Raw genomic sequence first — 23,215 nt, forward strand, 5'->3', positions numbered from 1 at the left:
GCTTTGGTCTTTTCATCAAAGGTGTTTGAAAGTCTTCTATTTCATTAAAGGTCCATTTTCCCCTGTAGACTCAGCTTTGCAGGGTAAGTTAGTCTTAGTTGTAAGCTTCTCTCTTTTGCCTTTAGGAATATTGTATTCCAAGGTGTCCTTTCATTTATAGTAGGTTATCAGGTGTATTATTCTCACTGCTGTTCCTTGGTACTTTGAACTTCTTTTTGGCTGCTTGCAGTGTTTTTTCTTTGACATACAAGTTCTAGTTTTTGGTTATAATATTTCTCAGACTTCTCTTTTGGGGGCTCTTTTCAGGACATGGTTGGTGGATTCTTTCTCTCCTTTGTCCTCTGATTCTGTAGTCGATCTGGGTAGTTTTCACTGGTGATTTCTTGAAATAAAGTATCCAGGCTTATTTTTTTTTAATTTATTGTAAACCATGACTTTCAGGGAATCCAGTGATTTTTAAATTATCTCTCCTTGAACTGTTTTGCAGGTCACAATTTAAGGTCAGTATTTCTCATAGTAGGCACTTTACATTTTCTTCTCTTTTTTTCCAAAGCTTTTGATTTTGTTATAATATTTCTTAATGTCTCATGGGGTAATTGATTTCTCTTTATTCTGATTTTCAGGAATTCTCTTACTTGGGCACTATATGTTCTAAACTATTTATTCTCCTTTCACTTTTTTCCTCCAGAACTTTTCTTTCATTTTTTTGTATCTGACTTCATTTTCTTTTACGTATTTATTTAGTTGTTGTGAAAAGTCTGGTTTTTTCCTTTCAGTTTCTGTTTACAGTTGTTATAGAGTTACTCTTCCCTTGTAGGTTGGATTTTTGTGTTTCTCTGGATTTGTTCTCTCATAGCTGTCACCCTTGTATAGGCCTTCATCACTTCATGTCTGGACTAATTGCACTAATCTGGTTGTCTCTCTATCTGAAGAGTCTCTCCACTCAGTTGCCAAATGACTTTCTAAAGCACAGATTTGATTATGTTGCCTCATACTCAGTAAAATCCAGTGGACCCCATTACTATTCTGGCATCAAATATAAAATCTTCTGTTTGGCTTTTAAAGCTATCCACTACCTGTCCCTTTCCTACCTTTCTAGTATTCTTATACTTTACTTCTCCCATAATGGGGATGCTCTCCTTCTTCACTTCTACTTCGTTGCTCCCTTCAAAGTTCAGCTCAAATCCTACCTTCTGCAAGAAGCTTTTCCCTGGTCATCCCCTTCTTCATATGCCTTCCTTCTGATATTACCTCTCACTTACACTGAACATATTTTGTATGTACATAGTTGTTTACATGTTGTCTCTCCCATGACAATGTGAGCACCTTGAGGGCAGAGGCAATGCTTTTGCTTTTTTTTTGTATCCCAAGGGTTAAGCACAGTGCCTGAAACATATATAAGTCCTTAGAATACTTAAAAGGCATTGATTATTCTATTGTCTGTTCTTTTTTTTTTTTTTTTTTTGCAAGGGGGAAGGCAGGGCAATTGGGGTTAAGTGACTTGCCCAAGGTCACACAGGTAGTAAATGTGTCAAGTGTCTGAGGCCAGATTTGAACTCAGGTACTCCTGACTCCAGGGCTGGTGCTCTACTCACTGTGCCACCTAGCTGCTCCCTTGTCTATTCTTTCTAATAAAATGAGAAAGAATTTCATCCCAATTCCTTTGTCTTCTATAATCCAGGTTTCCTAAGTTCTTCAGTCTTAGTTCCTGAATTGGTGGGGCTTTGTGCCAGGGCCAGGCTTTACCATCTATTACACTTTTGGGTAAGATTGTCATCTCTTCTTAATAATGACCTGACTCATTTGCTTCTTCTGACCTCTGCCTTCTGGAGCTTGGCCCTCTGGAACTTGAATTTCAGAGCATTGGCTCTTACGGGCCTTTTCTGGTTCTTCAGGACAGAGTGCTAAAGACCTTGTAGCCCCTTGGACTAAGGCATCCTCATCTGGGTATACTGTCAATTTCACTGGCTGCTGTTGCTCTTGGTGACTTCCAAAGTGTGTTCACTGAAACTTTACTATGGGGGAAAATGTTTCTGCTCTTGTTGCCTCCAGATAGAGAGCCTCTTTCTCAGTTTTGGATAAGTCTAATAGAAAGATATACAAAGAAGAAAATATAGAACTGAATAATTTATTGAAAAAACTAGAACTAAGAGACATAGCATCTTCCAAATAGGGCTGCAAAATAATCTACATATTTTTACCAGATGGAACTTACAAAAATTGACCATATATTAGGACACAGAGATGCTGTAAGTAAATTTAAAAAGGCAGAAATAGTAAATACATCCTTTATATACAGCAATGCAATAAAAATAGTAATCAATTCAGGGATCAAAAACAAAAAATGCATACTCAAATGGGGATTTAACAATGAAATCCAAAATAATGTGATGGAACAAATCATAGAAATAATAATGATATGAAAGAAAGTGATGAGGAGGCAGCTAAAGAAATCTTCAAGAGGATCATATTACTATAAATGTACCATAATCCCACCGTATGCTGTTTACAAGAAACACATTTGAAGCGGGGATGCACACAGGGCAAAGGTAAAAGGCTGGAGTAGAATATATTGCGCTTCAGCTAAAGTAAAAAAGCAAGGGTAGCAATCTTAATCTCAGACAAAGCAAAAGTAAAGATTTAATTAAAAGAGATAAGGAAGGACACTATATCCTGCTAAAAGGCACCATAAATAATGAAGCAATACCATTGTTTAACACATGCACCAAGTGGTACGGCTTACATATTCTTAGAGGAAAGGTTAAGGGAGTTACCAGAAGAAATAGACAGCAAAACGATAATAATGGGGGACCTCAACCTCCCCCTCTCTGAACTTGATGAATCTAACCTCAAAATAAATAAGAAAGAAGCTAAGGAGGTGAACAGAATTTTAGAAAAGGTAGATATGATAGACCTCTGGAGAAAACTGAATGGGGATAAAAAGGAATATACTTTTTTCTCAGCAGTACATGCCACATACTCAAAAATTGACCATGTACTAGGGCATAAAAAACCCACAATCCAGTGCAGAAAGGTAGAAGTAGTCAAAGCATACTTTTCAGATCTTGATGCAATAAAAATTATTTGTAATAAAGAATCATGTAAAAATAAGCTAAAAATTAATTGGAAACTAAATAATCTAATTCCAGAGAATGAGTGGGCCAAAGAAGAAGTCATAGAAACAATTAATAACTTCATTCAAGAGAATGACAACAATGAGACAACATACCAGAACTTATGGGATGCAGCAAAAGCAGTTCTTAGGGGAAGTTTTATATCTCTAAATGCTTACATGAATAAAATAGATAAAAAGGAGGTCAATGAATTAGGCATGCAACTGAAAAAGCTAGAAGAACAAATTGAAAATTCCCAATTAAATACCAAATTAGAAATACTGAAAATCAAAGGCGAGATTAATAAAATTGAAACCAAGAAAACTATTGAATTCAAAAATAAAACAAAGAGCTGGTTTTATGATAAAACCAATAAAATTGATAAACCTTTGGTCAATTTGATTAAAAAAAAGAAGAAAAATTACCAGTGTCAAAAACGAAAAGGGTGAATTCACTTCTAATGAAGAGGAAATCAAAACAATAATTAGGAATTATTTTGCCCAATTGTGTACCCATGAATTTGACAACCTTAGGGATATGGATGAATATCTACAAAAATACATAAATTCCCCAGGTTAACAGAAGAGGAAGTAAAATTTCTAAATAACCCCATCTCAGAAAAAGAAATTGAGCAAGCCATCAATGAACTCCCTAGGAAAAAATCTTCAGGGCCAGATGGTTTTACATGTGAATTTTATCAAACATTTAAAGAACAATTAATTCCTATACTTTATAGACTGTTTGGGAAAATAGATGAAGAAGGAGTCCTACCAAATTCTTTTTATGACACAAATATGGTACTAATACCCAAACCAGGTAGAGTCAAAACAGACAAAGAAAATTATAGTCCAATTTCCCTAATGAATATTGATGCAAAAATTTTCAATAAAATATTAGCAAAAAGGTTGCAGCAACTTATCTTGAGAATAATACACTATGCCCAGGTAGGATTTATTCCAGGAATGCAAGGCTGGTTCAATATTAGGAAAACTATCAGTATAATTGATCATATCAACAAAAAACTAGCAGAGACCATATGATCATCTCAATGGATGGAGAAAAAGCCTTTGACAAAATACAACACTCATTCCTGTTAAAAACACTAGAAAACATAGGAATAAATGGAGCGTTCCTTAAAATTATAAATAGCATCTACCTAAAACCATCAACAAGCATTATTTGTGATGGGGATAAGCTAGATGCATTCCCAATAAGATCAGGCAGGAAACAGGGATGGCCATTATCACCCCTACTATTCAATTTGGTACTAGAAATGTTAGCTGTAGCAATAAGAGAAGAAAAAGAAATTGAAGGAATTAGAACAGGCAAAGAAGAAGCTAAATTATCACTTTTTGCAGACTATATGATTATTTCCAAGAATCCTAGAGAATCAAGTAAAAATCTACTTGAAATAATGAACAACTTTAGCAAAGTTGCAGGATAAAAAATAAACCCACATAAATCCTCGGCATTCCTATACATTACTAACAAAGCCCAATAGCAAGAAATAGATAAATTCCATTCAAAGTTACTATAGACACTATAAAATATTTGGGAGTCTTATCTGCCAAGACAGACCCAGGGCCTATATGAAAATAATTATGAAACATTTTTCATGCGAATACAGTCCGATCCAAATAAATTGAAAAATATCAGTTGCTCATGGTTAGGCCGAGCTAATATAATAAAAATGACAATTTTACCTAAATTAATCTATTCAGTGCCATACCAATTGAACTACCAAAAAATTATTTTACAGAACTAGATAAAATAGTAACAAAATTCATCTGGAAGAACAAGAGGTCTAGAATATCTAGGGTGTTAATGAAAAGAAATGCTAGGGAAGGTGTTCTAGCCATACCAGATATTAAACTGTAGTATAAAGCAGCAGTTATCAAAACTACCTGGTACTGGCTAAGAAACAGAGTCGTGGATCAGTGGAATAGGATAGGTACACAAGATGGAGAAGTCAACGACTATAGCAATCTACTCTTTGATAAACCCGAAGAATCCAGCTTCTGGGCTAAGAATTCACTATTTCACAAAAACTGCTATGAAAATTGGAAAATGGTAGGGCAGAAACTGGGCAGAGACCAAAATCTTACACCATATACCAGAATAAAGTCAAAATGGGTTCATGATTTAGGAATAAAGGCTGAAACTATAAGCAGTTTGGGAGAACAAGTAATAGTTTACCTGTCAGATTTATGGAAAAGCAAAGAATTCATGACACAACAAGAGATAGAGAGCATTACAAAATGCAAAATGGATAATTTTGATTATGTTAAATTGAAATGTTTTTGTATAAAAAAAGCCAATGCAACAAAGATTAGGAGGGAAGCAGAAAATTGGGAGAAAATCTTTACAACTAGTGTCTCTGATAAAGGCCTCATCTCTAAAATATACAGGGAGTTGAGCCATATTTATAGGAATGCAAGTCATTCCCCAATTGAGAAATGGTCAAAGGATATGAACAGGCAGTTTTCAGTGGAAGAAATTAAAGATACCGATAGGCATATGAAAAAATGCTCTAAATCACTACTGATTTGAGAAATGCAAATCAAAACAACTCTTAGGCACCACATTTCTCCTGTCAGACTGGCTAAAATGACAAAACAGGAAAATGATAAATGCTGAATAGGATCTGGGAAAATTGGAACACTGCTACATTGCTGGTGGAGTTGTGAACTGATCCAGCCATTCCGGAGAGCAATTTGGAACTATGCCCAAAGGGCTATAAAAATGTTCATACCCTTTGACTCAGCAATACCACTTCTAGGGTTGTATCCCAAAGAGATCACACAAGTGGGAAAAGGACCCATATGTACAAAAATATTCATAGCGGCTCTTTTTGTAGTAGCAAAGAACTGGAAATCAAGGGGATGCCCATCAATTGGGGAATGGGGGGAATGGCTGAACAAGTTGTGGTATATGAAGGTGATGGAATACTATTGTGCTGTAAGAAATGGGGATGATACGGACTTCATAACAACCTGGAAAAACCTACATGATATAATGCTGAGTGAGCGGAGCAGAGCCAGGAGAACATTATACACAACCACAGATATATGGATTCTGTGATGACTAACCCGGATAGACTTTGCTCTTCTCAGCAACACAAAGTGCAAAGAGAACTCCAAAGGATCCATGATGGAGAGAGCTATCTACATCCAGAGAAAGAACTATGGAGTCTGAGTGCAGATTGAGGCACACTCTATGCTTGCCTTTTTTTTCCCCCTTTTTTTTTTCTCTTTTGTTTTTGTTTTTGGGTTTTTTTTTTGGTGCTGTTTCCTAGTTCTCATGATTCATTCCATTGGACATAATTCTTCTTCACAATTTGACTAGTGTGTTATACATAGAAGATATATTGGATTCCATGCCGTCTTGGGGAAGGAGGTGTGGAGTCGGGGAAGAAAACCTGGAACTCAAAATTATGTAGAACCTAGTGTTATAAGCTAAAAATAAAAGCTCCCCAAAAAAAAGTTGAAAGAAAAGTAATTAGTTGAATATTCATTAAAAAACAAGAGCTAACATAAACTAAAATCAGCATTATAGAGGAGATATAAAAATTAGATGATAAACTGAAAACAAAAAGAAATCTGGAAATAATTTTAAGAACCTTAAAAGCTAGTTCTTTGAAAGAACTTATAAAATTGATAACCTTTAGCAATCTGATTAAAAAGAGGACAGAGGATAAAATCAACACAATAGCAAATTAACAAGGTGAAATTTTAATAAAACCAGGAGAAATAAAAAAGTAATCTGACCTTACTGTGCACAGTTCTGTCTTACCAAAATAGAAAATACAAAAGAACCACAAAAGCACCTTCAAAAATATAAAATACTTGAACTAACCAAATAGAGGTCTTAAATAGCCCTATCTCAGAAAAAGAAATAGAAAGAAATACGCATTTATATAGTGCCTGTTATGTGACAGACACTGTACTACGCAGTTTTCTACAAATATCTCATTTGATCCTCAGAACAACCCTGCAGAATAGGTGCTATTATTGTCTCCATTTTAAACTTAAGGGAACTGAGGCAAACATATTAAGTGACTTGCCCAGGGTCATACAACTACTGAGGCCAGATTTGAACTCTTGATTCCAGGCCCAGCTCTCTTTTTGAACCACCAGCTTCCTCAAAAGAATTGTTATTTAGTTATGTCCGACTCTTTGTGACCCCATTTGGAATTTTCTTGGCAAAGATACTGGAGCAGTTTGCCATTTCCTTCTCCAGCTCATTTTACAAATGAGGAAACTGAGGCAAATAGGTTAAATGACTTGCTCAGAGTCAGACAGCTAACATCTGAGGCCAGATATCTACTCAAGAAGATGAGTCTTTCTGACTCCAAGCCCAGCATTCTATCCACTGCATCACCTTAGCTACCTGTAAGAAGAATTACCATTGAACAAATACTGGTCGTGAGGGATTCACAGGAGAATTCTTTCAGTGTTTCAAAGAATACTTGGTACCTGTATTTCACAAATTAGTCTCAAAAATTGAAGAGAAAGCACCCTGACCAAAACCTTTTATGAGAAATAGTCCTAATACTTAAACTAGAGAAGAATAGAAACAGAAGAATTGTAGATCAATGTTATTAATGAGTATTGATTTAAAATTTTTAAACAAAATCACATCAAACAGACTACAGTGATTTATCCAAGAAAATATTCGTTATGATCTAGTGAGATTTATACTGGGGATGTAAGGATGATTCAACATATGAAAAATAATATTAACATAAAAACCCTAAACCATATGATTATCTAAATAAATGCAGAAAAAGCCTTTGACAAAGTATAGGACTCATTTATGCTAAAAACTTTACAAAATATAGGCACAGAGATCCTTTTTTTAATATCATTAAAAACATCTAAAACTAAACGCATGTGTCATGTGAAATGGGGATACACTAGAACTTTTTTCAATAAATACAGGATCACTCTACCCACTTTGATACAGTTCTGGAAATCCTAGCAATAGCAATAATTCAAGAAAAAGAAGTTAAAAACATGAAGATAGGTAAAGAAAAGACAAAATCATTCCTGTGTACTGATGATAGAGGAATCAGCAAAGATACTAATTGAGGCACAATAGGTTCGGCAACTCTAGGCTACAACATAAACCCTTAACAATTAGCTGCATGTCTGTATAATAACAAAATCCAAGAGTCAAAAACGGGAAGGAAATAAATAATTACAAAATGTTTTAAGGCATCTTGGGATCAACCTACCAAAACAACTAAAAGACTCAAATAGACTGAAATACAAAGTGTTCTGTAAAGAAATGAAGAAACATTTAAAATGGCTGGAGGAATATTCCTCATGACTAACAATACTAGGAAAATTAGTTTATGCTTTTAATGCTATATCATTCAAATTATCAAAGGGATACTTTATAAAACTTTATGAAATAATAACGAAATTCATTTGGGAAAAAAAAAATTTAGACTATCAAGGCAAGTAATGAAAGGAGGTATGGACAAAGGGAGAATAGAACTTCCAGACTGCAAACTGTATTATAAAACAGCTGCCATAAAAAATATCTGGTATTGGTTAAAAATTAGAGAGGTAGATCAGTACGGCAAACTAGAAAAGGAAGAATCAAAAACAATGGAACTCAACCCTGTGTTCGATAAACTAGTAAACATACATTACTTAGGCAGGAACTTTTTTTCATAAAAACTCCTGGGAAGACTAAAAAGCAATCTGGCAGAAATTCAGCTTTGACTAATACCCTAAGCCATATCACACAATATATTCTAAATGGAAAGATTGTAATATTAAAGATCATACTATTAAAAAAATTGGGGCAACCAAGTGGCATTGTGTATAGAGTCCTGGGCCTGGAGTCAGTAAGACTCCTCTTCCTGAATTAAAAACCAGCCTCATTAGTTGTAGGACCCTGGGAAAGTTGCTTAACTGGGAAAGTTGCTTAACCTGTTTGCCTCAGTTTCTTTATCTGTAAAATGAGCTTGAAAAGGAAATGGCAAACTGCTGATGCTTTATGTGGATTTACTTTATATCCTGCTACTTTACTGAAATAACTAATTAATTGTTTTGACTAACTTTTTAGTTGACTTTGAGATTTTCCAAGTATACTCTGTATTGTTTGCAGAAAGAGTATTTTATTACCTCATTCCATATTCTGATTCCTTCTATTTCTTTTTCTTCTCTTATTGCTATTGCTAGGAATTCCAATACAATATTGAATGATATTGGTGATAATGGGCGTCTTTGTTTCACACTTGATCTTATTGCGAAGGCTTCTAGCTTATCCCTGTTACAAATAATGCCAATAGTTTTAGATGAGTGCTTTGTATCAATTTAAGGAAAAAGTCATTTATACCAATATTTTCAGGTGCTTTTAATAGAACTAGAAATGAGTGTTGGACTTTATCAAAAGCTTTTTCTGCATCTGTTGATATAATCATATGATTTTTTTATTGATATAATCAATTATGTTAATAGTTTTCCTTATGTCAAACCATCCTTGAATTCCAGGTATAAATCCCACTTGATCATAATGTATTATCTTTGTAATATATTGCTGTAATATATTGCTGTAATCTTTTAGCTAATTTTTTTTTTAGGATTTTTGCATCCATATTCATTGATGAAATTATTCTATAATTTTCTTTCCCTGTTTTTATTCTTCCTGGTTTAGGTCAGTATAATATTTGTTCCATAAAAGGAGTTAGGTAGGATCTCTTCTTTACCTATTATTCCAAATTATTTATTTAATATTGGAATTAGTTGATCTTTAAATGTGTGATAGAATTCACTTGTAAATCCATCTGGTCCTCGTGCTTTTTTCTTAGGAAGTGCATTTATGTTTTCCAGTGAAGAAATAAAAACAATTAATAGTCATATAAAAATGCTCTAAATCATTATTGATTAGAGAAATGAAAATTAGAACATTCTTGAGATATCATTTTACACCTGCCAGATTAGCTAAAATGATCGCAGCGGGGAAAGTAACAAATATTGGAGGGGATTTGGAAAAATTGGGACACTAATTCATTGTTGGTGGAATTGTAAACTGATCCAGCCATTTTGGAGAACAATCTGGAATTATGCCCAAAGAATTATTAAACTTTTACCCAGCAGTACCAATGCTGGGTCTATTTCCAGAGATAATTAGGGGAAAAGGAAAAGAAATTATATGTTCTAAGATGTTTATAGCCACTCTCTTTGTGATGGCAAAGAACTGAAAATCTCAGAGATGCCCATCAATTGGGGAATGGCTGAACAAGTTGTGGTATATGATTGTGTTGGAATAATACTGTGCTATAAGAAATGATGAGCTCGGTGATTCTAGAAAAACATAGAAGGCTTGCATTAATAATGAAGAGTGAAATGAGCAGAATCAAGAGAACATTGTATACAGTAACAGCAATATTCTTTTAAGAATGACTTTGAGTAAATAGATCATTTTGACTATTATAAATATCCAAATTAACTGTAAAAGACATATAAAGATTCTGTCTTTCTCTATCCAGAGAAAGAACTGATAGATATATATGGAATAATTTTACATATATATACCTATTTGTGTCATTTCTAAGGCAGGGGGTGAGAGAGGAAGAAAAAAATTTATATGATAACTTTATTATATTTTTAAAAGGAATAAAGTTGTACATAGATTTGCTGTTTCATGTGCAGTCATATTTTTATGGAAATGCTTGTTTTATTCCATAAATTACAAATAAAATTTAATAAAAAAAACAAACATGGCATGAAAGAAGAGATATGAGAGGCTTCTCTCAACCCACCCCTTTCTTCAAGCGATAGAGCCATAGATGTTACATATTGCACATGTCTTGAATTTTTTGTATTAATGGTTGTGCCAACTTTTATTTTTGTCTTATAAAAATACTAGGGGAAGGGGATGGGATACTAGGGAAAACTATGGTGATTTAAAAAATAAAAGAAATCAATTAAAATGTATTTTAGAAAAATAATTATCCCAAAAATGACCTTGGGAAGAAGCTATCCTACAATGAAAGAGCGAAACTCAGTCTTTAAAAAAGGAGACAAAAAGATTAAACTTTCAGCATGCAGAGGAGATTACAAGCAGCTGTACTACTTCAGTGAAGACTATACCTTCTTAATATGTTAGCAAAAAGGACTATAATTTAACTACACTTAATACAAATATTTCTTCTTATTATGAAAGGAGACCCCCAGAAGTGGGGAGGTTGTAGTTCCAGTTTCAGTATACAAGTAATAAATGTAGAGGTTTGGTGCATCACTCAGTCTCACTTTGTAGTAGAAATTTATATCTCAGTAGTACTTTATGTTTTGATAAATGTCATAGCACTTCAGTTGTTTGGTCATTTATAGCTGTTCTTTATCCGAAATCCTGTAGGGTATGAATTATAACAAGTACTTTACACGTGCGTTAGATTTATTTTTTTAAATAACAAGCATTTATTTTCTATATCTCTCCCAACTCTCTCTGGTCCCTGGGGAATAAAAAAAAAAACAAAACTCTTGGAACAAATAGACATAGGCCAAAAATTCTCATATTGGCCATATCCATGAATGCACCTCTTTTTCCAGAGAGAAGTACATGTTCCATAAATTCTGGTTAAAATGTCAGATTTTATTCATGTTTTTTTAAAAAATATTTTATTTGCTTTAATCAGCCAAGATCTGCCTTCTTATTTTAATCCCTCATTCCTCAATTGAGGACACAAGAAAAACCCCACTTAAAAATGTGTCATCAATTAAAAAAAAATTCCACATTAGTCATGTCCACAAAAACATTTGTCTCATTCTGCATTTTGAACCTTCACTTCTCTGTCCGGAGATGGATCACATGTTTCATCATTAGTCCTCTGGAATCTTGGTTAGTCATTAGGTTGCTAAGAGTTTAGCACAATAATTTCACAAAATTTATATATATATGTGTGTGTGTGTGTGTGTGTGTGTGTGTGTGTTTATACATATATATTTATATATATGTTCATCCATTCTCCAATTCATGGGTACCTCCTCAGATTCTCATTCTGTCACCTCAAAAAGAGTTATAAATATTACTGTATGGCCTTAGCATTTTTTCTGTTTAGGACTAATCCCTCCTTAATTTACCCTCTTTCTAATTTCATACTCACCCTTCCTTTTCTCTTTCCCTCCTATTTCACTCCCTGTTGAGTGAAATGTATTTTTGTACCTGGCTCTGTGTGTGTGTGTGCGCGCGTGCGTGTGTGTTATTCTTTCCTTTGACCAGTTCAAATGAGAGTTAGGTTCATGTGTCAGGTGCTCGTTTGTAAAGATGTCGACTTGTATACACTGATGATTTTCCTTAACCTTCCTTTTTCTTTTCCTCTTCCCCTCTCTTTCCATTGCTTTCTTAAGATCATCGAGACGTAACAGAACCGCTCCCAGGGCCTTATCTATTTCAACTCCTTCTTTCACCCCTTATGATGTTAGGGTTCAAAGGGGACACATGAATGTGGCAGTTTATCCTTTAGTCTTTTTTTTAACTCCTTTTTGTATTTTTCTGAACTATTGTGTTTCAACGTCAAAGATCCAACACAGGTCTAGTCTTTTCATTGGAAATGCTTAGAAGTCCTCTATTTAATTAAAGGTCCTTTTTTCCTTATATTGTAATATTATACTCAGCTTTGCTGAGTGAGTATTTCTTGTCCACAAACCTATATTCATGGTTACTGTGATCCTGACTTTGGCTCCTTGGTACTTGAATTCTTTTTTTTTGTCTGTTTGCTCTATTTTTTTCTTTGACCTTGAAGGAAGCTTTGGATTATGGCTATGACATTCCTGAGTTTTTGTTTTGGGATTTCTTTCGGGAGGTAACTGGTGGATCCTTTCTATTTTCACTTTGTCTTTTGGTTCTAAAAGATGTGGACAGTTTTCTTTTTTAAGAGTTCTTGAAGTAGGATATATCTAGGTTCTTTTCTCTCTCTCTTTTTTTTTGGTCATGGCATTTCTTAGGACACAAAAATATTCTATTGCATTTATATAACACAACTTGTTCAGCCATTCTCCCAATGATGGGTACCCCTTTAATTCCCAGTCTTTGCCACCACAAATAGAGCTGCTATGTTTTTGTACATATGGGACCTTTCCCTTTTTATTTGACTACTTTATTTGACTACTTTGGAGTAAAGTCTGAGTAATGGTATTACTGGCTAACATGTTCTTAAACTACATGAACACATTAATGTTCAGAATGAGGAAGGTGATAGTGATGTTATACTTTGTTTGGGTCAGATCATAGCTTATAAGTTTATGATCCTGTGGTCCTTTTATGTTAAGTGATTGATGCATCCTTTTTGAAGGGTTAAGTTAGACTTTCCACAAGAAGGTGACCAGAAGGGTAAAGTGACTAAAGTCAAGTAAATGCCTTATCTTTAGAAAATAACTTCCTTGAGTAAATTCTAATCCATTTACAGAGGTCTGAATAGACTTGTCAGCTTTTCTGGGTAGCACTTTTACTAGAAAATGGCCACCCAGAACACAAATATTTATTCTCTGAATTATGATATAGTGATGGAAAAGCAGGCATACAGATTAGTAATTATTGGTATTTTCTTAGTCACCTTTTTCAGTAATAACAGTTGATTTTTTCCCCCTAAATGTTTGGTATCCACACCTCTTTTAGCTTTCCTGAGAATCAGTCCTTCAATTTTTTCAAAATTATTTAACCTCCACTTCTCTCTGTACCATCTTCTTAACTTTGCTTTTGCCTCTGGTCACTGCCATCTTTCAGTCAAGCAGGTTAGAAAGTGAATCCTCCTCGAATCCTCTTTCCCTGAACCCATATATCTAATCAACTGCCAAATGTTGGCACTTCTGCCTCAGCTTCTCTTGTATCCATCTCCTCTCCACATACACTATAACTACCCTAATACAGGCTTCTTTCCTGGACTGTTGCATTAACTTCCTAATTGATCCCCCTATCTTAAATGTCTCCCTTCTCCAATCCATCCTCAATTCAGCTGCCAAAGTAATATTCCTAAAGAACAAATATTTCTATGCTACTTCCTTGCTCAAAAAGCTTCTTATTACCACTTGAGTCAAATTCAAAATTGTCTGTCATTTCAAGCCCTTCACAACATGACCCTGGTCTCTCTTTACAGCTTTATTATGTATTATTTCCCTTCCTGCACTCTATAGTACAGTCAAACTAGCCTTCTTGCTGTTGATTATGTCTCTCATTTTTATAATTTAGAACAGGGTCCTGTCTCGACTCTCTCCCCACCTCCCACCCTCTGCCCTGATTGTTTTCCTTCCTCACCTCCACCTCTTAAAATCCATAGCTTTTGTCATAGCTCAGTTCCAATGCCACTTTTTCGTGAGACCTTTTCCTGATTACCCACCAATACAAAATTACCTTGTGTTTACTTAATGTATATCTTCTTTTATACATATTGTGACCCTCACACTTTGAGGGCAGGGACTATTTCGTTTTTGTCTTTGTATTCTTAGCACCTAACAGTGCCTATCACATAGTAGATTCTTAATAAGCACTTACTGATTGATTAACTAGCATGGTTTTTAGGCTCTTTGTCATGAAAACTGATTTATATCAGTTAATCTTTCCTAGGAAATAGTTATTGTCTGTGTTAAAACTTGATTTTTCCAATTTTTTGTGTTAACTTATTTAAATGTCGGAATGAGTTTATTTAAAAATTGCATGCCATATCTTCTCATTCTTCTTACTTGGTATCGGTTTTTATCTCTGCTTTAACAAGTTGGTAGTCTGACTGTACACAGAGAACTTATTTGGAAATGACTCCTGCATTGATAATCAGTCTTTTTCTGTCTGCTAAAGTACAACCAATTTCAGGGGTTTTGTTTGGGGTTTTTTTTTGTAATATAATATGATGTTTGCTATATCCATTACGTCCTAATCTTAAAGAAAGTATTCACAATACAAAGGCGTACTGTATAAGTTACTGTCGGCCTCTTGTTTCTGACTCCTCAGCCATATTTTCTAATTTTTCTTGCCACCTTCCCCATGTGGACATTAAAGTTTAACTTGGAAGGTCTTCTAGTATTCTTTCACTCTTTATCTCCTTGTCATCTGCAACAGAGGCCTATAGGTTACAATTATCTTTAGAGTGCTAAAGAAGACTTATTGTTCCATACAAAATTGTTTCTCATTACCTTTGAGTATATGATAAACTTCTCCGATTCTAGGTGATTATAGTAGTTAGAATGCTGGACCTGGGGCCAGGAAGAACTGAGTTCAAATCTAGCCTTAGACATATCCTAGTTGTGTGACCCTAGGCAGGTTTCTTAACCTGTCTACCTCAGTTTCCTCAGTTGTATAATGGGGTTAATAATAGCACCTTCCTACCAGGGTTATTGTGATAGTCAAATAATATTTATGAAAGTGTTTATTACAATGCCTCGTACATAGTAGACACTAAATAAATGTTTACTCTTTCTTCTACCTTTCCCATTCCCTTTATTTGCTTTTTTCAAGAGGACCTTGAAATATCCTCCCATTTAGTGGAATTTGTTTTCTGTCTTCTTGTTTTTATTTATTTAAAGCAGGACTGTGTACAAACTATTTAATTACTATTAATAGGGGGTCTGAAACACTATGATTCTTAGGCCCTTCTGTCCTACTGCTACCTAGGACTTAGGGCTATTTTATAATTTTCTTTGCTTCATGGGTTGCTATGACAAAAGGATACATTCTTTGTATATCTATATATTGAAGAAAAAATATTTTTGATGAGGCAAGTTCTTCCAAAGTATTCCCTGCTTTGATGCTTTTCCAGCTACCGCCAAAACCTTTGAAAACTCAGGGTCATTTCTGTGCCACATTGTGATGTTAGAATAGGATTTTTATGGAAGGAATATGTAGCCACTTAAGTTTTATAATAACATCATTCATTTCAATATGTATGTGTTTCCTTTAGAAAATCTTTCTATCAAGGACAGATTCATCCGGAGGTGGGTACACAAAGATGGCTACGGGGGCTTAAAAAGGTATGCTGTTGCTGCTGAAGACAAGGAACTGATGGCAAAGATTGCAGTGGTTGAAAAGTACAATGTCCGGATCCCAGAACTGGTGAAAAGGATTGAGAAGTGCCATGTAAATGATGTAGCATTTGCAGGTAAGGAAAAACAGGATCCCTTTTCTGTCCCTGCATTTTATAAAATTTACTGCCATATGTTCTTTGCTATTCCTAAAGGAAACTTTCTCAGTGCTAGCCTAGCAGCTCCATGGATGTCATGGCAATGCTTGACATATGGGGAGAAGTCAGTGTGTGGTTCTTAACTTCCAAGAATGGTACCAACCATTCTGTAGCTTACCTCCTAGCTTCTTTGGTCCTTCCATTTTACCCTTGTTCTTTATAGCCCTACTTCAAACCTATATATTGTCAGGAAAGAGACATTTTAGTTCTGTATTTTTTACCCTTCACATCAAGCCCCATTTTACTGTGTTCTACCTTTTTCTTGATCTAGAATATGTTTTGGGCACCGTTCATAAAGCCAAAGGCTTGGAGTTTGACACAGTTCAGATTTTGGATGATTTTGTAAAAGTTCCTTGTGGCAGGCATAACCTTCCACAGATTCCTCACTTCAGAATTGGTAAGAATATCAGAAATTTTTCCCATATTAACTGTAAAAATTAATGTGCCAGGATGGCAGTGTTTTACATGACTATTAAACTTTTTGTTGGATACAATTTATTTTTATTTTTTCAAATAACATGCATTTATCCTCACTCCTCAGCCCCCCAATGGAACAGAAATAAAGAAAAACAAAATCCTTGTAATACAAAGCAATAATCAAAAAACCAAACCTCTGTTTTTCTCATTTTCTGCCTTAAGTCCGTTTCCTCCCTGCCTTAGACCTTGGTTTGGGCATTTGTTTGAGTGTTTTATGATAGAAAGGATTTTTTTTGGTAATGGCAGTTTTATGTTGCTTACAAATAGATTAGTTGAAGTGAAGGATTTATGCCTATATGTGATAGTTTGAAAGTTAAATTCTGTGACTTAAGTTTATGCTTCTGGTTATATGTCATATCAACATGATGTTAAAAGGCATTATTTCTTCACTATTGTGATATGTTACCTCATAATTTATTGTTGGATAACAATAAATAAATTATCGAATTGAGCTCCTGCCATGTATTTAGTACCATGCTAATTGCTGTGGGGAATATAAGAGATATCTAGGACATGGTCAGTAAAGATTTATTGCTTTTTTTTTCTGGTTACCATGAGTAATTAAGTAAATACATTTTAGTGATAGGATGAATAGTACCTCCTCATTAAGTTTATCCATTCGTAATATATTAGGCAGCAGGCCTGAAAAGAATGTAATACTGACTTGATTTGGGAATTCATATTTGTAGGAGAACTCTGAATGTATCTACTAGGCAGAGCCTGGGATTCTCCCTTCCCTGTGATAACTTCAAAATATTTGTGATTTCATTAGTGTGGGTACTCCTTCACAAGCACAGATTGCAATTGTGCCTTCTAAGATAATTTTACGAGCTACTGTGGCCAAAAAAAATTTCCAAGGGTCACAGATTTAGAGCAAGAAGAACCTCAGAGATCATCTAATCCAATTTCTTTCTTTGATAAGTAAGGAGATTGAGATCTAGAGAGTTAAAAAGTGGCAGAGACTGGACTCAAACCAGATCCCTGGTGTTCTTTCCACTCTGCTACTTGGCCTCTGGGAGCCAGACTTCTTCTGACAAGCCTGTCCACATTTGGCTAGACTAGTCCATGGACAACAGGCACGGTCTTACCAGGCCTGTGTTCAAAGCCCTTCTAGAAGTTACGCTCTACTAGTACAGCATAGGTGCTTATACTGTGTACCACAGGTGGTTGTGAAAAAATGCTTTCTAGAGTTTTAAGCACTATTAAAAACATTGCTTGTTATATAAGGAGTAATAGGAGGGGCTAGAGAACATTTAAATGTGACTGTAGATTTTTATCAGTTGTTTAATCTTTTCTTTGAAGTAACATTCCCCTCGTTCCTTGCCCCACCTACCTTCTCTAGAGTCATTTCCTGATGAGGAGTGGAATTTGCTGTATGTTGCAGTGACTCGTGCCAAGAAATGCCTCATCATGACTAAGTCAGTGGAAAACATTTTAACTCTGGCTGGGGTAAGAGAAATGATAAATAATCAGATAAAACATGGGATGCATAGTAACATTGTCAAAGGGCTGGGAATTGTAAAAACTGAATTAGAGTACAGAACTTGGGGAGATTAAAGTGTTTTATCAGATTAATAAACTTTAGTCTGCAGTATAAGAATATGGTGTCTTGACTAAGATCTAATGGAAAATGGCAGAAAAGTGGAATTCCAAGCCTGCCAATGGCTCTGAGGCTTTTCATACAACAGAAATGTTCCATACATTTTCTAATTTTTGCCCAAGTCAGCTTATTCTCCCAGTTTTGCTATAGTTGCTCATATTTCTTCCTTTGCGTATTCTATTCTTTTGAAAAAGGAAATCAAATAAAGCTAATTTCTGCATAAATTTCCTTTACACATGCTTTCTCTCCCCACTTCTACCTTGTCTTTGAAACAGCAACTGCCATTGCCAGGAAAGTCATCTGTAAGTAGAATGAATGTATTTTGTCCAGGGCTAAATTAAAAGTGCAGCTGGTTACTTGTCACTGGCTAGAGTATCCAGAGCTTACTAGTCAGTGCTCATTTTCTAACACTTAGCAGCTGTCTCTTCCCCACAATGTCCTGACACACACTTTGTACTTCTCCATTTCGCCTTCCTGCTTTTCTTGGGTTAGATTATTGAGCTTTTGGCTTTCCCAATTCTGTAGGGAGATTAAATGTAGGACAGCTAGATCTGTAAAAACTGTCCAGTTCTCTTTTCCTTGAACCAAAGAGACTTTAGGCTACAAACCTGAAATTGGAAAGGAAAGGAAATCCTAAGTGTAATCACTGCATTTCAATCCTTACAAATCACCTTTATCTCTCACATGTACACGTGCTGCTTTTCTAGATGCCTTGGTTAAAGTAGTCTTTGATTTTTGCATAGCACTTTTGAGTAGCTACTGAAGGAAGATAGAAGTGTCAGGAGCTCTACCAGTTTATTTGGCCACTGGTTGTTGTATTGCTACAAGGAGTCACTTTTCTTTAGTATATAGGAATAAAAATCTTAAAGATTAATAAAAGTTGTAAAGAGCAGCAGTGTCCATGTGCTCATATAATTTAATTTCCCTTCCATGTTTTACATTGAAAATAGACCAAAAGAGGATAAAAAAGTAAGAATGGTATATGACTCTAGTCAAGATAGCCAAGGAAGAATGAGATAGAGAGATGGATAGAGTGAGTGAGTGAATGAGAATATTTATTAAGCATTTATTTTGTGCCAGGAACTGTGCTACATGCTGGGGATACAAATACAAGCAAGGAAAAACAGTGCTGATGCTTAGGAGTTGCAAGAAAGTGCTGACATACATTGGTAAAAGGAATTTCCTTTTTCAGGAGTTCCCTGTTTGAGTGAAAGCACTGATCCAGTCTCTCTTCCATCTCTTATCCTTAGTCCTGTGGATATTCCAAGAAACTATGATGCCGTAAGAGCAGGGAGTAGGAGGAAGGAGGCAGAGAAGCCGCAGGCTCACTTAATCCATAGATGGCACAGTAAGATCAGTCCCCTTAATAATTTAGACATGGGATGAGGGACACCCAACTCTACTCCAGCAGGGATGTTTGTAAGGACAAAGTGCTGTCTGTAAAATGCTTGAAGTTCTTTTAAGACTAGTTTGGAAAGGTGGCATAGTTACTATTAATCTCTCTGTCTTTCCAGGAGTACTACTTTCAAGCAGAGCTAACCAGAGATGTCTTAAAAAGTGGAGAGGTACTTTGCTGTGTGAGGCAGTGCAATAACATTATTCCTGCAGAGACTATCCTCACCATGAAGAAATTTCCCATTATTTATGTACGTAGGTCACTTTTGACATTGGACTCAGTTTGATTCAACAAACACTTAATATACTATGTTCAGCTACATGCCTACTACTATGCTAGAGGTGGGTGGGGTGGGGTTGGGCGGGGCGGGGAGATGTACAAGAGAGAAATTTAACAAACAAGAAAATATGTTATTGAGTGCCTACCAAACCTATAATACTGAGAGAGAACTCAAATATACAAGGAACATGTAAAAAAAAAATAAAACAACATAAGTAAATGCTAGATTTTGAGTGATACAGACATTCAGAGAATGCCAAGGACCACTATGGGTTAAAGTAGTTTGCAAAGTTAAATTGAATCAAAGCTAATGGTACAATGGACCAGCCTTTGGACATGTGGATTGCTCTGACACTATTGTTAAATTGGAAAGTGTGCAATGAGAGCATATCAGTCTTCCTTGGCTCATCATCCTCTGATTTCATTTGATTTTTAAGACCTCATACGGAGTAGTGTGTACTGAGGGTCAGCCTGTTTAGCAGGTCACCTTCAAACTGAAGGAATTGCTGGTGAGAGAATCAAAGCAATAGTAATAGTTAATATTTATATAGTTCTTTAAGGTTTGCAAAAGGGCAGGTAAGTGGCGTAGTGGATGGAGAGAGGGCTGGATTAGGAATTCAGGAATATCTGATGAGTTGAGATCTTGTCTCAGATGCTAGCTGTATGATCCTGGGCAAGTCCCTTAAACTAACTCAGCTTCAATTTCCTTATATGTAAAATGGAGATAATAATAGCACCTACTTCACAGGGTGGTTGTAAGAATCAGTTGAAAAAACTATTGTTATCTCTTTGCAAATCTTAAAGCATTATATGAATGCTACTTATTATTACTATTAAAAAGAATAATAATGGTCTCATTTTATTCCCACAACAGCCCTGGGAGGTGGGGTCCTATTATTATTTCCATTTTACAGATGAGGAAACTGAGGCAGAGAGCGAGAGAGAAGTTCAGTGAATTGCCTAGGGTCACATAGCTAGTAAATATCTGAAGTTGGATTTGAACTCAGGTCTTCCTGACTCCCAAATCCAGCCCTCAATCCATGGTGCCACTTAGCCCCCCAAACCATGATTCACCCGTAAATAATACATCCATGGTTAGTTTTCACGGACCTCATTGGAAGTGGCAGCTTTTTGTTTGGGGAATGGTCATGAAGTAGCTATTTCCTTACATCCTCCAAATGGCTGAATTTCACTTGCTCATCCTTGCAGATACAATAGAAGGGAGTGTCTTTTTTATAAATATCTATTTATTAATATTTAATTAATTTAATTAGTTTACTTATTAATTTTATTAATTAATAATATAATACTAACTAATTAATTGTTAAATTTCATTGCAAACTTTAAGTTACTTTAGCAAAGCAAAAAACAAATTAATTGACTTTTAGTTGTGGCAGTACCATACTACTTCCCTCAGTGACAATGTGTCTTAATACACTCTCACTGTTCAGTTTTTCTCTTTGCCTTCTTTTCCTTCTCCCTTACTTCAGAGTGGCAAAAAGGAAGACAAAGGTGGCTACTTCTGCCATGCTTGTGCAGAGCAGCGTGTTGGGCCTCTAACATTCCTGACAGCCTCACCAGAGCTAATATTCTCTATGGAACATACCTTTGAAGAACTGGAGCTGCCTAGACATGAAGCTCAGCTTTTCATTGTCTTTTGAAAACCAAGGCAAAGCTGCTCATCGGTATGGAACTCTTTGTGATTAAGTTTCCTGGAGAGAAGAATGTGAGAGTTGGGGTGGGGAAGACCAGCCTCTCACCACACCTGATGTTTGTGAATCCATGGAAGATCAACCTCAGTGGTTACTGGAGTCCTCAGCTCCTGAACTTGGAGTTTTCTAGTGTTGGGACTGTTTTCTGTTTTTATACATAGGCTCAGGGGTGTGTTTGATTCTTTCCAACCAGTTCCAAGATGTTCCTGTCTGGTACCATTTGCCTTCATCCAGTGGCCAAAGCCCTTATAATAGTCTATGATTAATTCAGTATATATTCATCCATTTGTAGGACAGTTTCTTAAAACCTCTTCCTGTTGATGATTCTTGGATTCATTCAAAAGCATTCCCACCTGATAGATATCAGGTTTCTGAATTCATTTTGTTTACTCATTAAAGCCTAATAATGTCTGTTAATTTTGAGGGGTTTAGGCCTTCTGTGATCACATTACACGAGATTAAATTTGCATCTCAGCCACCTGACAAAAGCATAATAGAACCACAGGGCTCAGGCCCAAAACAGAGCTTCTTAAGGCCCAGTAGCTTACTTGGCACATGTAACTGGCAGCCATTTAAGGCAGTACATGAGATGAACTTAATAGTGAGGAATACTGCTGAGTGCAGACGAAAGCTACTGTCCTTGTCCAGTGCCCTGTGTGCCAAGTACCCCTTGTGTAGGTACCCCTCCCACCATATCAAGGTTAAGAATGTCCTCACAGGTATTGATACTGACACTGGTTAAGGCTTTACCTGACCCAGCTGACATGCAATGGCTATTTATGCTATCTTTCAACAATTTTTTAAAAAATTATAATAAATTGCCTTTGATCTAGGTACTTCTGTCACCTTAGAAAATTAGATTGGGTCTTTTCCTAGGCATCAATTGAGCATATAATATCCCTGTCACCATAGAAGTGCATAGAGTATGGGGTGAGGGAGGATTTTTATTACCCCCTCCCCTGCCCCTTAGCCAGAGGGCGTAGAGTGTCCTCTGGAAAAGGACACAGGGAAATGCTCCCCAGCACACATTCTGTGTATGCCTATGCCAATCACCTGTAATCAGCATTTCTCTTAGAAAGGTGTGTTCTTAAAGTGGAAACTCCATCACCTCCTGGCATTTACATTCTCGATGAGCTGGGGAATCTTAGCTGAGGCAACTCATTAGTAGTACCATAGCCCCTGTCGTTCAAGTATGAGATCAGAGGATAGATAGCAAAGAAGGGGTGAAGAGGTTGGAAGTGATTCAGCCTGATATATTTGCCCACGTCCTCAAACCAGAATTAAAATCAGCAGCTTTAGGAGAAACATACTGACTCCAGGGAGTAATGGAGCAATAGTAACCCTCCCCTACTCCCAACTCCCCAGACTCTTATCAGGGAGTTGAGGAACCCTCAGCCTAGGGGAATATTCTTGCATAAACCCAGAATAGGAAGCAAAGGCTAAGTATTACAGATC

At 35.8% G+C, this 23,215-nt stretch overlaps 1 protein-coding gene across 2 annotated transcripts in view; it reads left to right on the forward strand.

The window, feature by feature from the left end:
- FBH1 (F-box DNA helicase 1) overlaps nucleotides 1–22,177 on the forward strand; it is a 106,089-nt gene extending 83,912 nt beyond the window's left edge. For both annotated transcript variants that reach the window (XM_036759304.1, XM_036759305.1), the window contains exons 17-21: nucleotides 16,018–16,215; nucleotides 16,568–16,693; nucleotides 18,116–18,222; nucleotides 19,888–20,019; nucleotides 21,539–22,177. In XM_036759304.1, coding sequence (XP_036615199.1) covers nucleotides 16,018–16,215; nucleotides 16,568–16,693; nucleotides 18,116–18,222; nucleotides 19,888–20,019; nucleotides 21,539–21,709 — 734 coding nt within the window. In that variant the 3' untranslated portion in view covers nucleotides 21,710–22,177. The remainder of the gene's footprint in view (nucleotides 1–16,017; nucleotides 16,216–16,567; nucleotides 16,694–18,115; nucleotides 18,223–19,887; nucleotides 20,020–21,538) is intronic.
- Nucleotides 22,178–23,215: the final 1,038 nt, after the last annotated feature.

The sequence above is a fragment of the Trichosurus vulpecula genome, chromosome 5, assembly GCF_011100635.1.
Source record: "Trichosurus vulpecula isolate mTriVul1 chromosome 5, mTriVul1.pri, whole genome shotgun sequence".
NCBI lineage: Eukaryota > Metazoa > Chordata > Mammalia > Diprotodontia > Phalangeridae > Trichosurus > Trichosurus vulpecula.